This window comes from Nematolebias whitei, chromosome 1 (assembly GCF_014905685.2).
Source record: "Nematolebias whitei isolate Nwh7 chromosome 1, NemWhi1, whole genome shotgun sequence".
Lineage (NCBI taxonomy): Eukaryota > Metazoa > Chordata > Actinopteri > Cyprinodontiformes > Rivulidae > Nematolebias > Nematolebias whitei.
The window spans coordinates 28851199-28868086 of NC_056498.1; the positions used below are offsets into that span (position 1 = coordinate 28851199).

Here is a 16888-nt window from a genome sequence, read left to right on the forward strand (position 1 = left end):
TATATATATATATATATATATGTATTCATTAATTCATTCATTCAACTTTGTTTAGACAAGTTTATCCCACTGAGCCTCAAGAACTCATTTACAAGAGAGACCTGATTTCTTACCAAAGAGTGATGACAACAATGAACAACAACGACAACAAAAGACAGTTATAAAATAGGCATACAAATTTAAGTTTCTTTTTTTTTTTTTTTTTTTAACAAATCGAAACAAAATAGCAACCAAAAGGACAATCAAGAGGAATAGCAGCAAAAAACAGAAATATATACACACACAGTAGTCCTTCACTACTTTGCAGTTCAACTTTTGCGGACTCGCTTTTTCGCAGTTTTTTAAAATAAGATTGGACATGACACACAATTGGCTGATTGATAGATGAGCCGCAAGATTGACATGGATTTTTTAAATTCAAAATAAATTATTTTAAATTATTTAACACCAGCTGCACCTGTGTGCAGCCCACGTGTGCAGGGAGAAGTTCCCTCCTGCAGCCTGTCGATCTCCGGGAGAAGTGGGCGTGGCAGAGAGAGAGCACAGACCATGACATTTTGTGCTCCTTTAGAGCGTTTAGAGTTTAGAAACATTGTTTAGAATATTGCAAGAGTGTGGGAATGGTTTAAAATGCCTTTTATATATACTATTTGTACGACTATTCCCACTTCACAGTTTTCACTTATCGTGGGTGGACTGAGAACGGAACCCCTCGCGATAAACGAGGAACTACTGTATATGGAAACCTGCCACCCTACTTTTTCTTTTTTTTAGAAAAATGTTTTCTAGTTTTTATATTCCTTAAAAGTATAATTTCCTCAAATGATTGGGGTGCCCGGTGGAGTGGACAAAGTTTAATCTAAGGTGGCCAAGGCCACCATTGGCCACCCCCTGTCTCCTCCATTGCACCTGGCAGTGGATCAAATTGCTCCCTCCACTCTGTGGAACCAACCTCTGTTCTTCTACACAGTGCAACTCCTACCAGCTTGAATGTGTTGCACTAAAAACATTGTTTACTTGCATTGCCTGTTCAATTCCAGTCCAGAAAAACATTTACTTAAAAAACTACAAACATTCACTACTGAAATTCATTCTGCTTCAATTTTTTACATTTTTTCCCACAACATCACTGAGTTAAAGCTTTCTTTCTCTGTCACCTGAAATATACAAATAATATCCTTCAGGTGACTGAACAAAATAATTTACACAAATAAAACTCAAATGAAAAAGATTTATAAGATGTTTGTTCTATAATCTGTTTTACACACTTAAAAAAAAATAAAAAGGCACCATTTTACAAAAAGGTGAATTATTTTCTACAAAAACCTGTCATGAAAAAAAAATCCCAACTGTGTTTAAAATAATGTTTGTGAAGGAACGCCTACCACTCTGTGATCTACCAGCCTTCCTGCTGTGAGCGTCATTAGCTTGACATTTTATTAGCGCTGTCGCTCCGTGTGTTTATGTAGGAGGACAGATGCTGCTGCGCTACCTGCAGCTCTAAAATATATATATATATTTGACCATTTTAGTGAAACAAATGCAGAATCGTTACAAAGCTGACACTTTAAAACTGATTTAAACATCTTTCAATTGCATTAATTTCAGTTGGCACATCTAACTGTAACAGCAATCCCAGTTATTTTCTTACCTTTAAATACAGACGACTCTAGCTTGAAGTTTTCCACCAGGCTGCAAACAGTTCCAAATCCAACACCGCAGATCAAAACTTAAAGCACTAAATGATTAAATAAAACATGTTCTGTGCAGATCCTTGTTCCTTTGTCAGCTTTGGCCCCCACAGTAAGCTGAATTTATATTCTCATAAGAGGCAGCTGGTACTTAAATGGAAGCCTTCATCCGATATGAATAGCAGACGTGTTTGTAAAAAATGGTTTGGTTTCAGTAGCCTCTTACGCTCCTTGCGCTTCTTCAACTTTATTTTAAACACCTTACATATTTTACATACTCTAATGTATTATCTATAATATTTAGTGTCAGGAATCCCCGTGGACTATGTTGTTTGCAGATGATGCTGTGATCTGTGGTGAGAACAGGGAACAGATGGAAGAGAACTTGGAGAGGTGGAGGTATGCACCACTGTGGAGACCCCTGAAGAGGGAACAGCTGAAAGAAGAAGCAGAAGACAGGCATTAATACTCAATGAAAAAATGATGTGGCTAGCGCAGTTTAGCTTAGCTGTGATGCATTCACTCACCCAAATGAAGCAGATTTTTTTAGTTTTTGTAGTCCATCTAAAAATCATCTGATTCCAATCACCAGATGATTGGTCGATACAGTAGTCCCTCACTTATCGTGGAGGTTACGTTATATTCCAGACACCCACGCAATAGGTGAAAATCTGTGAATTAGGGACTTTATATTTATTTTAGTATTTATAAATATTTTAAGGCTTTATAAACCCTTCCTACACTCTTGCAATGTTCTTAACGATGTGTTAAACTCCCAAATGGCTCAAGGAGCACAGCGAAAGAGAGCAGACAGACTGATGCTACGGTTACTGAGCCAATCAGCGCCCAGGGGCGGACTGGCCATCGAGAGCACCGGGACATTCCCGGCTCGTTTCGGGTTAAGGCTCAGTTCAGGATGCACTTAATTATTTTAAATAAACAATCCATGCCACTCACTCTGGTATCCACCTCTCTGAAGCTCCCACAGCAGTGATGAGAAAAGACAGATCCCACCCCTGCCCCCTCCTTTCTCTTTCTGAGGCTGACAGCCTCAGAAAGAGAAAGAAGGGGGCCCCGTGGCGATCACTGAGCGGCCAGGCCACTGTGAAACAATGTGTACAATTTTATGTTTAAAACCCACGAAAATTGAAGCGCCAAGTATGAAGGGCTACTGTACATCCCTATATTTTAAATTATTTATTGTTGTCCCACCTACTTACAACATGTGTGTTTGCTTCTAGACTGGACCTGGTACCCATCAATCGCTCTGTGGGGCTGAAAGCCAAACCTACCAAACCAGTCACCGAGGTCCTCCGGCCCGTGGTGGCCAAATACGGCCTCAGTCTGAGTGATCTCGTGGCCAAAATAGTAAGTTGTCCCCTCAGTGGCTACAAGGCTTTAAGGTCTTTCAAGCTCCTGAGCAGCATGAGACTAAGCCAGAGGGTGGAGTATCATGGTCAGGGGAGGGAGACAACCGCATCCTTTTCCATTTCTACCCGGTGGTTATAGCTCTGACTCAGCCTTGTGAAGATGGAGCAGCGGGGCTATAATTAAGAATGACGACACTCCTCAAACACGCCGGCTCTGTTCCCCTCCCCATAACCCCTGTCAGGTTTATTTTAGTTCTGTGGGCTTTCAGGCATTACAACTGCATCATACAGTAGACCAGAGCTTATTAATGCACACAGCTCTCATATCAGCCGTATGCTAATGTGCTTTAGATGACAGTATATTTAGATTCCTTCTCAACAGGTGAAGATACTAACAGAGTGTGTTTGGTTTCAGAGCGGAGAGACTGAGCCTTTGGATTTGGGCGCTCCGATTTCGAATCTGGACGGCCTGCGAGTCGTGTTGGAGCGAGCTGATCCCTGTTCAGTGAAAGGTAATGCCCAACGCCAAACGCACCTTAAGTTACTGATCATAAATATCTAAAAAATAAAGCAGGAATCCAGCTCTACAAGTGAAATGAGTTCAAAATCTAAACAATCACGAGAAAAAGAAAGTGCACACTCTTTCAGTGCTCGAGTTCGTTTACGTTTCAGGACATCATGAAAATACGATCTGGTCTTTACCGGATTTCTAAAATGATTAAAATCTAACCTGAAATGAGCAAAAACAACAGATTCCACTGAGTCATTATTAATTAAACAAATGAAAACGTGTTTATGAAAAAAACATCTCTAATGTGGTCTCATGTAGTTCCAGACGTCTTGAGCTTCATTCAGATGAAACTTTACAAACCAACGTCATTTTGTCGTGTTCTTTTTAGACAGAAGTTTTTCTGCTGTAACTCCAAATCACTCAAACGTGTTCAGTCTTTATCAAACTGACCTCTCATGAACTTTAACCTTTCACCTGCTGACTGAGACCTGTATAGTCTGAAACATAACTCTTGGGTTTTTAGCAGTTTTCCTGAGCATTGCACGGTCTGACCTGGGGGTGAATTTTCTGGGACTTTCACTACCTGGAAGAAGCAGCCATCTTTAACGTTTTCCACTTGTTGATGATCTTTATCTCTGTAGAACAATGAACTTTAAATAGTTTGGAAATTACCTTTGACCCTTCATAGATTGACTGACAGCAACAGTTGCTTCTCTCAGGTCATTGCTGATGTATTTTCACCTTGGCACTGTGTTAACACACACCGGTCTGCTCCTGAGTAGCAACAGGTGATCACACTGATGATGATCAGTTAGTTCATCAATACATCTGATCAGCAGCTGAAGATGAACCTCTTAAATCCCGTTGAAGCAGCTCAGGAGGACTCAGAGTTTCACACATAACTTTTCTATTTTGACGTTCCTCTACACTTGAAGTCAGATTGGAATAATTTCAGAACCTGATAAAGACCAGATCATTTCTTTACGTCCTGACCCCTAAAACCCCAGAACTGGTAGATGATGTTTGTGTTTTACTGATTTAGTGGTTTATTTGTGAAAGCAGGTGCCAGGACAACAGTCTAAAATAAACTGCCCCGGCCACAGGATAATAAAGTCTGTTATCACTGTAGCTTCTTGTTCTATGACGATAAATCAGTCTCAAAAGTATTCACACAAGCGCACACTTAGATTTGTATGCATACAGTAATCCACACACGAGCGTAACATTTCTAACTTGGCACAATATCTCATAAGTCCTATATTAAAACACGTATGCTTAATATACATATATATATATATATATATATATATATATATGTATATATATATATATATACATATATATGTATATACATATGTATATATTTTACTTGGAAAAATTTTTCAAGTAGTTTTTCCACAAGAAGAATAACGTAACTACTTTTGATGTTTATTTCACCTGTACAGTCCATAAAGTTAACCTTTTCTTCTTGTGGAAAAACTACTGTAAAATATATTTTCCGGTAGTTTTAGCAGAAGAATAAAACATTGGACAATATATTGTTCTTATTGTTTTACAAGCAGGTGAATAACCTAACCATGTTTGATGTTTATTTCAGCTGTACTGTCAACAAAATGAACGTTTTCTTCTTGAGGAAAAACTACCGGAAAAATATATATTCTAGTAGTTTTAGCAGAGGAAAACGATACCAGAAGATATATTTTAAGTTTATGAGCATGTGCATTTTAATAATAATAATAATAATAATAATAATAATGATAATGTCATCACAATGTCAGCACTGTATGTTTCCATACAATGGCGAAATTAGTCTCTGCATTTAACCCATCCACCACCAGGTGGTGCAGTGGGCAGCTATTGAAAGCGCCCGGGGGACATTTTGGGGATTAGACGTGCTGCCCAGAGACGCCACGTGATGTGCAGTGACTGGGGATCGATTTTAGGGGTTTATGAGATATTGTGCCAAGTTTTGCCAATAAATCAATAAATTCAATAAGGCTAAGATGTCCCAGCTTTTCAGCAGCCTTGAACGCAGCAATACCTTTATGACTGGAGTGGAGAGAAACAGTCTCAAAAGTCACATTCAAGTTGATCCGGTCTCACGTGTTGACCGATTCGTCCACATCAGGCAATTTGTGCATGTGTTTTTCCAACTTGTGCAAATTGTAATGTATACATTTGAAAAGCTTTATGCATTTGTAACGCTTGTGTATCTTATGAACAAATCTCATTGTATCTTATAAACAGCTAGCTTCCAGAAATTTCTCTGAAAGTGACATTATTCTGCTCACCTCAGTGTTTAAACAGAGTCAAGTTTTTCAGAAGAGCTCTCTTATGTCTCAAGTGTCCCCTTGTCTTCTCTCAGACGCCCTGTCCTCTGATAAGTCTCTCAAATGGATGAATTTTAATGCGTCCTCATTCTTTCTCTCTGTGTTTCAACCAGAAAAATCCAAGTCTTCCTCCCTCAAGAACCACCCACCCAGCAGGAGTTATTCCGCAGCAGTGAGTACTCCAACCGCCCTTCGTTTCCTTTACGCGTCGCCAACAAGTCCAGAGATGATGCTTTGTCCCTTTTCTGTCTCTACTGCTTCTGCAACATCCGTTAATCTGTTACATATGGTGGCCCTGAGGTTTAAACGAACAACATTTAAAAAAAAAATGGAATGACATCAAACCAAACCAGAAGTGGTGAACTTTATTTATAGAACACAAGAACAAATGATAATGTCAAATTACTAAATAATACATATAAATGTGAATAATCCTCTGTCTTACCTCCTAAGATCAACATTTGCACAATGTGACATATTATACAGAACAAATTTAAATTTAAGAAACATTAGTTGGAACAGAGAAGTAGCAAAACATACGGAGAAAAAAAGATATTTAACAAAAATTTGTAATTCTGTTTTTTCACCACTTCCAGTTTGGCTTAATCTAATTCCGTTTTTTCAAATGTTATTCGTTTAAACCTCAGGGCCACCGTAGATCCCCCGAAATGATCTTTATTAACATTCGCCGGATGTTAATGTGTCAAGCCTGCTTTTTTCCTTCTATTTTCCGCTCCAGCTCTGCCTTTGGCCGACTCACAGGCTGTTGTTTTCCTGCTCTAAGCGTCGTGTCGTAACGGGAAAACGAACATGTAGTTGAAATTTTAGCACCATCAGTTATGAAGGTCTCTGTAAATCTGGACACAGTAGGGTGCTTAGCATGCGACCCCCCCCCCCCTCCATCCCTCCATCCCCTAACAGAGAGCATTGTTATTGTTGCGTCTGCAGGGAGATGAGAGGTCAACACCAAAGGACTTGTCTGTGAGAGCAAGTGGACCAGACTCAGGACCCCCGGGGGAAAAGAGAAAACAGAAAAAGATAAATATAGATGAAGCTGAAGGTAAACCCCCTCTTGTTTTTATTTGGTGTCACTTTTGGGAGATTCTGTGCTCTGCTTTGCTTCGGGGACTAACTGATGACTTCAGGGAGGGGGGCGGCTGTGCTGCATGTCCTCTAATGTTTCTGGGGTTTTTGGTTCGTTTAGAAAAAGAGAAAAACTCGTCTGACTTGTTTTGTTTTTCTAGAATTCTTTGAGCTGCTGAGTCGGGCTCAGAGCTCCCGGGCCAACGACCAGCGAGGACTCCTGAGCAAAGAAGACCTGGTGCTTCCCGACTTCCTGCGCCTGACTCCGCCCACTTCCTCCTGCTCCGTTTCCTCTGACCTGGCCTGCTCCACCCCGGCTTCGGCGAAACAGAGCCGGGAGAAAGGCGGCCCCCCACGGGGGTCCCTCACGTCTGGCGTACGGTCCGAGAGCCTGGACTCGTCCCTCAGCTGCAGCGCCAATGGACACTCCGCAGCCAGGCGCTGCCTGCTGCCCCCTCCCCCCCGCCACGCCACCTTTGGCACCCACCTCTCCCCCATCCAGCGGCCCTCGGACACCCGGCCCAGTCTCCGCACGGTGGAGGAGGACGCCCCCGCCGACCTGACGCTCGTGGCCGAGGGCGACATCAGCAGCCCCAACAGCACTCTCCTCCCACCGTTACCACCCCCCCCGGCGTCCTTCAACAGCAGCCTCCCAGAGGCCAACTTCACTCCTCCACCCCCCTGCTCCCAGCACACAGGTGGAGAGGGAAAGTCCAGTTCAGGTATTTCTACAAACCAGTAACAAAGTAGTGTCCAGTGTGCGTGTGTGTGTGTGTGTGTGCGTGTGTGTGTGTGTTTACTCTGTGGTTAAATATGAACTTCATTTACTGACTGATGCACTTTATGACAAATTGATGTCTAATTTTCTGAATTTGCTTAACTTGTTGAATTCAACTTAGATGTAACGAGATTGATTGATTGATTGATTGATTGATTGATTACGCTCAGATCGACCTGTAAATAGTGATGTTGATACTTTGTTCAGTGATGTTTACCAGGAAGTCCAGTGCTGCAAATAGACAAGTATTTTTTTGTTCTCTCCAGTTTGTTTGTTTGTTTGTTTTTGTACCTTTGGCTGCACGATAAAGTGACCGGCTGGTGATTATTAAAATAAATTTAAAAAACGTGGATTTATGATCAGTGTTTGACAGCCATGTACTAAAGATTCAGAACTAAAAGTGACGTGTTGTCGACACGGTGGTGCAAAGACTGAAGAGATTTCACAAAACGAACTGTTCTTCTGCTACTTCCGGTTAAAGGGATAGTCTGGTGATTTATGAGGTGATGAAGTGTGACGTCAGCACAGAGTATAAAGAAGTGGACACAAGTCTTCCTGCAGGCTAGGCTAATCGGCTAGCTAAACCGATTTCAAGCTTAAAAACCACTCTTTCACAAAAAATGTCAAAGTGGTGTGAAAGAACGATACATTATTAATAAAAACCCTCTACCCTGACACATCCAGATCGATGGTCTCGTGGTAACACAGGCGACATTCGCTTGCAAACACAAACTAACGCCCAAGTGTAGAGTGGTGGGTCGTAAAAGGGCGGACCACGGGGCACATCTGGACTCGGACTGGTTGCTAGGTTAGAATAAAAGGATTTTTTTAAATTTAATTTAATATTTACTGTAAATTATTTTTAGAGGTTTTTTTTTTAGAGATGCCGCTTTTCTAGAGAATACTGGCCTGCTTTCGATCAATAAAATACAAAAAAATTTAAAAAAAAAAGCCCTACAGGTTTTTATCCAGACTGGACAATTTTCTTTAAGTCCACTCTTCTTGTGGGGAGTTCAAAACCTGTTTGTCCCGCATGTTCAGAGGCGGTGATGCTTATCTGTAGAGAAAAATATGAATATATCTTGTTTTAATGTTTGTTTATCACAACAAGGTGGAATAAACCACCACTATCATACATACCAGATAAAACCAGATCCTGAGAGCACCCAAAGCCAGTCTGACAGACCCACCAGAGTCCTGTTAGTCCTCCACCTTTGTAGTCGAGCTAAAAAAACATTAAAAAAAAGTTTTAGTTTGTTCTAAGCTGAACTTGAGTTGCTACTCCTGGCAGCTGAATATATCTGCTGTCCTCAAGGGCCAATGGTACCAAACACTGGTCCTTGAGGAACACCACGTTGCATGTTTTCGTTGTTTCCCTGCTTCAACACATCTGATTTAAATGAATGGGTGATTAACAGGCTTCTGCAAAACATGAAGTAATTAAATCACTGAATCAGGTGTGCTGGAGCAAGAAAACAACTAAAACATGCAGGATGGTGTTCCTCAAGGGTCTGTGTTGGGAACCACTGTTTTATAGCTTTCTCTGCTTCAACACACCCTCTTTTTAATATTTCAGCCGTTCCCTGTTCAGGGGTCGCCACCTGACTGAAATAAATGAGTGATTCAAAGAATTTTACATAACTTGAAGACCTGTTGAAGAGCAGGGACATGGCTAAAACATGCAGGACAGTGTCCCTTGAGGATCTGGACAGAGTAGAAGCTTCATATGAGCTGGTGCAGTGTAACTATTGAGAACATCACTTCAAAAATCACCAGCCTTGAAGAAAATAACTTCACCAGTGTCGTCTTCAGTGTCTGAAACCTTTTTCTTTCACAACTCGGGTAAAGCGTGGAGTTGTTATCTGTTTTCGGTTCAAGCTGTAGCAATGGGAGCGATTGTGAAACCTGTTTAGTCATCAGAGGATGTGCTCCGGGGCGTCAGCGACATCGCTCTTCATCTGCCTCGTTCACTTCCTGTTGTGGATGATCACTGCCAATAAACACAACAAACCTCTGTACCTGTGATTGATCAGACCCAATAAATGTTAGAAATGGAAATCACTCTCGTCTGTCTTTTTACACGTTCGTGATTTCAGTTTTCTCTCCCTCCTTCTCATCCCCACATGCCTTTTCCAGTCCTCCATCCAGCTCTCCCTCATTTTGTCTCGTGGCGTTCTCTCATCAGCTCCCACTCCTTTCGTGCGCCTTCCGGCGTGCGCTCGGTGTCGGCGGCGGCGCACGCCGTGTGTTTCCTGCTCAGATCAGTTCGCTCCCTGCTCGGCTTGCTTGTATCGTCTTCCCTCGATTTGTGTGTGCTTTAACGAGATCGCTGTTCTGTTGTGTGCAGCTTTGTTTTCTCATCGCTGACAGGTCGGGTCTGTCTTTTGTCAAACGTTTTGTTTGCGGAGCACAAGCGAGGGTTTTTCATTCCTTTCTTCCTGCCTCTCCGTGTTGGTTTCAGTTGAGCGGCGAAGCCATGAGTTGATTTTCGTGGTGAAGGTTTCCTTTCTTGCTACTGTGAGTCTTGTCTCTTTGCTAACATCCATGAGCAACACGTTTTAGTTTGATGTTGGAGAGATCAGATGTTTTTAAACAAGGTTTGCTTATGAGCAGTTAGTGTCTTACCTGTTGAAGATGACTCTTTGAGCGACCTTGATTTTCACAAAAAAAAGTGCAATTCAGAACGGATTCACGAACCAACTGTTAGTAAGAGCTCGATAACACCGAACGGGGTTACTGCCTTCTTAAAACTCACATACAAATCACTCCCTCACCTCCTTCGTGAAGGTCGTTAGCTCCTTTGCTAGCACTTCAATTTGCACTTTTGTTCACGTGACCAAAAAATCTTCAATGTGGAACAGGCCAACAAGTATCCTTTACAGTCTGAACTGGTAAAGCTGCTCGGATGAGACACGCAACATCTCCAGAAAACAAGTGAAAAAAAGTCAACTTTTTAAAAAGCAGCAGCAGCCAGCAGTAGCACCTCTGGCAGAGCTGCGGTCTCTTCAGACCAAAATAATATAAGAATCCTGCCAGAATAACCGCATCATGTGAAACCGAGAGTGACAGAAAGGTTTAAACCACTAAAAACACGTGGCCCACCACATCATATCAGGGACTAATTCAGATTTATTCAAACGAAGCTACGCAAAATTTTAAGATTCCTGATTTTTTCGGCTACACTGCGAGACCTAAATCATCCTGAGCAGTTCCAGAGATACAGCTCCATTTGACTTATAATCAGGATAACCCATGAAAATCAGTCAGAATCCTAACTTTTAGTGTATTCTAATGTAGATTTCTTGACGCCATTTTAAAGAGGTTAAAACCTTTTTAGAAACTGGGATTTCCCAGCTGGTATTGAATGCAGCATTGCTAAAGCACAGGGCAAGTGGCAAAAACTAGGAACATTTCTGCTCAAAAGTATCGTTAGTTGCTCAGAAAAGTGTTTCAGAACAATCTTGATGATTATATTTTGATAATTTAATTCAAGGGATCCATAGATAAGGTTTATTTCTCATATTTTTGATCAAATCCAATATTCTGAGAAAAAAAAATTCAACGTATTATAGCCGTCTAAATCTCACTACACGACCTTGAGCTCTAATCCTTGGTTCGACGTGACGGGTCCCACATTTAAGACAACCACTAACAGTTATCTACAACAGGTAAGATATTCATCGTTCATAACTTTTCAACAGAACCAAACGGATATGAACTGTATCTTAAAATAAACACATGAAACAGGACTGGGCAGCATCAGGAAAACAATGTACGGTTACTGATATTGTCGAGTCTCACGATGACGATGTCAGCTTGGCGTGTTTCCCAACACAACCTGCTTTTTGTGGTGAGTTTTCCAACGCGCCCAGATTCAAAACACCTGCACACAAAACAACAAATAAGTAAACGAGTAAATAAATAAATAAACTGAAGCCAGTTCTGCCTTTTGCACAATCTTGTTCCTGGTTGCTAAGTGCATCTGACTGATTCTTCTCACCGTTGGGCGCCATGGTAACCCCATCCTCAGATTGACTGCGCTACAGATAGATACTGTCACTACTGGTTTTCGTCCATCTCTCTCCCTATTTCTCTCTCGCCTGCTAAAATAGAAACGTGGCTATGATTCAGTGCAGCCACCTCGCTGCTGGAAAATGTGGAAGTGCAACAAGTTAACACGCCTCCACTTTCCCACTCTTTTAAAGGGACTTTTGAAAAGTTTTTACATTTGCATTCAGGTGGCCAAGTTCTCCTCCGCGTTCCAAAAAAATTCTACTCATGAACGAACCCCACATTTCAAACAATTGCATTCAGCTCAGGAACATATTGTTAATGTTAAACCCTTGTTTTAGTTTGCGTTCGACTGATGCCCTCTGGTGTTGCGAGAGAACGAACTACGTGATGCAAATATGAAATGCAGATAAGATGAAGCTCAATGGCTTTGAAGGATTCAAAAAAAGGGAATGTTAATTTTTACTCGTACACCAGTGCAGACAAAAAAAAGTACAATAGAACCTGGAGGTGTCTCATTTCTTCTGCTGTAAAAACTAATAGGCCCTGATGTCCGTTACAGTACGTCGAGACACAGGAGAATGTTTCCAGGTTCTTCATTCAGTGTCTGAACTTGGCCTGTCAGGCATAAATCATAACTGATTAAGCTGTTGGGATAAAAACTACGGAGAGCCATTTCATTCAAAATTAAATAAATAGTTTTTTTTTTTTTTTTTAATAAATAGTGTTATTTAAAATTTATTAACATATATTCCATTAAATAAATAAATGTTCCCATGAAAAAAAAAAAAAACATTTAAATAGAAAATGTTTACCGGTAGTTTTTTCCAGAGATTTTTTTTTTATTTATTTCAAGATTTATTTATTTAATAATGGCGTTTCATTTTGTGACACTTTTATTTTGTAAAGCTACTTTACATATTTCAGGGGCTTTTTATTTTTTAACCCCGTTGTTCATTTCCGCTAATCCTGACCAGACCCGCCCCCTCGTTTGAACACAAGAACATGAACTAAAAAGTGCTTAAAATAAAAAATAAAAAACGGGGTTAAATAAAATAAAAGCCCCTGAAATATGTAAAGTGCCGTTACAAAATAAAAGTGTCACAAAATGAAACTCCCATTATTAAATAAATGAATAAATAAATCTTGAAATAAATAAAAAAATTAAGCTTGAAATAAATAAAAATTAAGCTTGGAAAAAAAAAACTTTTCTATTTGGGAACATTTCTATTTAAATGTTTTATTTCATGGGAACATTTATTTATTGAATTTTGAATGAAATGGCTCTCCATAACAAACCTGAGGGACTCCAGTCCCTGTCATCCTTTCTCTGCCATGTGGGGACTATGAAGTCCACCAGGGGGCAGCATCAGACAGTTTAACTTCAACATTTAAAGCATCACACTGCATACTTAATCCAAAAATTAGACAGGCCTTATATTTATTTAAATAAATACCAACATTTTTCAGTACTTGGGCAAACAAAAAGCAAATCATTTAGTTTTGTTTCTCTTCAGACAGTTTTAGATGGAATTTGCTTTGGTCAAAGAAAGCATCCGGGCCTTTATGGCGATGATTAAAGGATTTTTTTTAAGGTTATCTCCAAAAAGTACTTTGTATTTATTTCAACAGCAAGCACCTGAGAGACCATATGGCTCCATTCCTAACCCCTTCTGGCTCTGTTCACGGTCTTCCTCATGTCCGAGCGTTGGCCCTCAAAGCCGACAGCCCTGACCCAGGGCCAGCCTTATCATCCATCTGGCGGTCGGTGCACGACTCTCTGGCACAGATCTTTGGCAGTGGGCCTGTCTGTCTCTGTCTGCTTCGGATGCTGAGAGGACTCGTGACAGGAGGCATGGCCGTGCTAATTGGCTCATCCTTTTATGGGGGTGGGTGGGGGGGTTTACATGTCATGGGAGCTCGAGTTCAGAAAACATAATCTCAAAGCCCAAACGGAAAAACGGCATGTTGGGGAAACTTGTGAGGTTGGAGCTTACAGATGGGATGATTTAAAGGGAAATGTTTCGCTTCGTTTTGGCTTTTAACTTAGATCAGAGACAAGACTGTAAACACAACAGATCTTTTGAAGTGGGGTTCTGTGGAAACATTGCGAGTAAATAATATCTTACCTGTTTTGAACATTCTCAGTTTGTGACGTTAAAGCTTAATGTCGAGTTTAAAATGAGCTAATAGCTAGTGTGGACAGAGCTAAAGTAGTTTGTTGCCGCCTTAACTCCAGTTTAGAAAAAATCTTAGCTGTTCATACAAACACTATTAAATAAACCCTTATTGCTAATGTCAGTTTAGCATCACAGGGTTATTTTCATTGAATGTCATGGTTATTTGTGCGCATCGACAGCAGCAGCAGCTAGCTGTAGAACTTCCGGTGCAGTGTGGAGCAACACCATAATATTTCTGCTGCATTAACCACATTCATTTTCATAACAGCACAGAAGGACATAGACAGAATAAAGCTAACTCATATGAGCAGCGCCAAGACCAAAGTGAAGGTCTGCCATCGGTTACATCTGTTTTGACTCAAAAGAGAACTTTGTCCAGAGTCAGACCTTGGGCCTGTCTCTGACCGAACAAAGTTTTTTTCCCTCTGCGCAGAGATGAGCAGTCCCGGAATCAACTCCTTATATGTAATTGTTTACTGCTTGCTTGCATATTTTAGACTCTAAAGTAGTGATGTGCGGGATCGATACTAAAATATCAATATTGCCAATATCAGAACTTTGTGCTCTAGAATCGATTCTTAAGTCAAACTATCAATACTTTTGATACTTCTGTAATTTCAGGTAATGCATATCATTTACAGGAAGATGGTGGCAAGTAATTAAACTATTGAGATCTTGTCTAAATGATACACGATTGGTGGGAATTACTTTTCCTTCCACTTGTGTAAGTGTGTAATGCGCGTAAACGGAGTGGCACACTGCTCATGCTCAGTCAGTCAGTGTGCTAGGGCAAGGCAGACTCTGGTGGGGTCCTTCAGTGCTGCAGGACTATCCAGGTACAAAAGGAGGAAATGTGGAGCTTCAAGCGACTGTTGCAGTTGGAGTTGTTCAAATTAATACCGTACATCCATCCATTCTCTTCCGCTTATCCGGGGTCGAGTCGCGGAGGTAGCAGCCTAAGTAGGGAGGCCCAGACTTCCCTCTCCCCAGCCACTTGGACCAGCTCCTCCGGGGGAATCCCAAGGCATTCCCAGGGCAGCCGAGAAACATAGTCCCTCCTGCGTGTCCTGGGTCTTCCTCTGGGTCCCCTCCCGGTGGGACGTGCCCAGAACACCTCGCTAGGGAAGTGTCCAGGAGGCATCCTAACCAGATGCCCGAGCCACCTCAACTGGCTCCTCTTGATGTGGAGAAGCAGCGGTTCTACTCTGAGTCCCTCCCGTATGATCGAGCTTCTCACCCTATCTCTAAGGGAGACTCAAGACACCCTGCGGAGAAAACTCATTTCGGCCGCCTGTATCCTTGATCTCGTTCTTTCAATCACAACCCAAAGCTCATGACCATAGATGAGGGTAGGAACATAGATCGATCGGTAAATTGAGAGCTTTGCCTTTTGACTCAACTCTCTTTTCACCACGACAGACCTGTACAGCGCCCGCTTCACTGCCGACGCTGCACCTAGTCACCTATCGATCTCACGCTCCATTTTTCCCTCATTTGTGAACAAGACCCCGAGATACTTGAACTCCTCCACTTGGGGCAGGACCTCCTCCCCGACCCAGAGAGGGCACTCTACCCTTTTCCGGCTCAAGACCATGGCCTCGGATTTGGAGGAACTGATCCTCATCCCGGCCGCGTCACACTCGGCTGCAAATTGCTCCAGCGAATGCTGATCATGACCTGATGAAGCCAATAGGGCCAAATCATCTGCAAAAAACAGAGAAGCGATCCCAAGGCCACCAAAACGGATCCCCTCAATACCTTGGCTGTGCCTAGGAATTCTGTCCATAAAAGCGATGAACAGAATCGGTGACAAAGGGCAACCTTGGCGGAGTCCATTGATATCATCGATACTAGCCTGAATTTTACTCAGTATCAGGATGGAAATCCTGGTATGACCAATACTGCACAAAAGTTATCAACAGTTTAGATTTGTTATGATCTGAACAGGTCCACACATAATGTACACAACTAATCCAATGAGGTTGCACTCCCGTCCATTTTAAGGGAGGAGTCTAGAGTCAAAGAAAGCCAAGAGTCTCTGGATTTGGCACTTCGTTTCCGGTTCCAGATCGCGGCGGGTTGGGACAAAGTCCAGCGCTGCAATGATTTTGTCTGTCTTAATGGAAAGTAAATGTTAAAACTTTATTCTTTTCTGCCGTTATTTGTGTCTGCGCGAGTCCTCTCTCCACCTGAGAATAACGAGCCGGCTTTGAACGCCGTGGTCGTACGGCGATCCATCTTAAAAAAAACTCCAATCTCAGATTGAATTTATGCTGTTATTTAAAAAGAAATATATTATTTTAGCTGAAAGTGCCCCAGGCTACACTGGAAGTGCTGCAGCTAGCTGCTGCTGCTATTTGCGCTTATAAATAACCATTGTATGTAAATAACTACTGGTATGTAATACAAACTGTATTTTTAAAACTGGGATTGTTCAAAGAGCTATCTACAACAGATAAGATGATACTTGTTCATAACCTTTACGTTACAAACGTTACTTTAAAAAATCTGAACTGTCCATTTTTATTTATTTTTGATCACTTTGTGAAAAGATAAATTAGTAGCGACATGGCGTCTCACACAGATTTAAAGCACTAAACTTAAACAGAAATAATAAAGTCCATGCTCAATAATCCAGGTATACAATCCAACATTTTTCAGTCAGGTCATCTGGACAGTTCCTTTTTTTGTGCTGAAACATTTCACCTTCGATCCGGAAGGCTTCATCAGTCAAAGAAACGCACAACAAAACTGATTCTTCCCCCATCAGCTTACTCCAAAGTGGAACAAACCAGTTATATTGGTGCTAAGATGGTCTCTTTGTCAGGCCCCCTCCTCCATTGTCGGCCCTCTTCCTTGTTGACAGTCGTGTCAAACTGTGTAAAACAGAAATAGTTTTTAAACATTTTGACCTACAACTGCAATATAAATTCC

At 41.4% G+C, this 16888-nt stretch overlaps 2 protein-coding genes across 5 annotated transcripts in view; both read left to right on the plus strand.

Moving 5' to 3' along the window:
* Positions 1–16888, plus strand: part of gps2 (G protein pathway suppressor 2) — an 831114-nt gene that overhangs the window by 306800 nt on the left and 507426 nt on the right. The window lies entirely within an intron of this gene.
* Positions 1–16888, plus strand: part of LOC119409187 (regulator of G-protein signaling 12) — an 80172-nt gene that overhangs the window by 59749 nt on the left and 3535 nt on the right. Inside the window, exons 12-16 of the mRNA XM_037676046.1 lie at positions 2933–3059; positions 3477–3573; positions 6016–6074; positions 6851–6962; positions 7147–7707. Of these exons, the coding sequence (XP_037531974.1) occupies positions 2933–3059; positions 3477–3573; positions 6016–6074; positions 6851–6962; positions 7147–7707 (956 nt within the window). The remainder of the gene's footprint in view (positions 1–2932; positions 3060–3476; positions 3574–6015; positions 6075–6850; positions 6963–7146; positions 7708–16888) is intronic.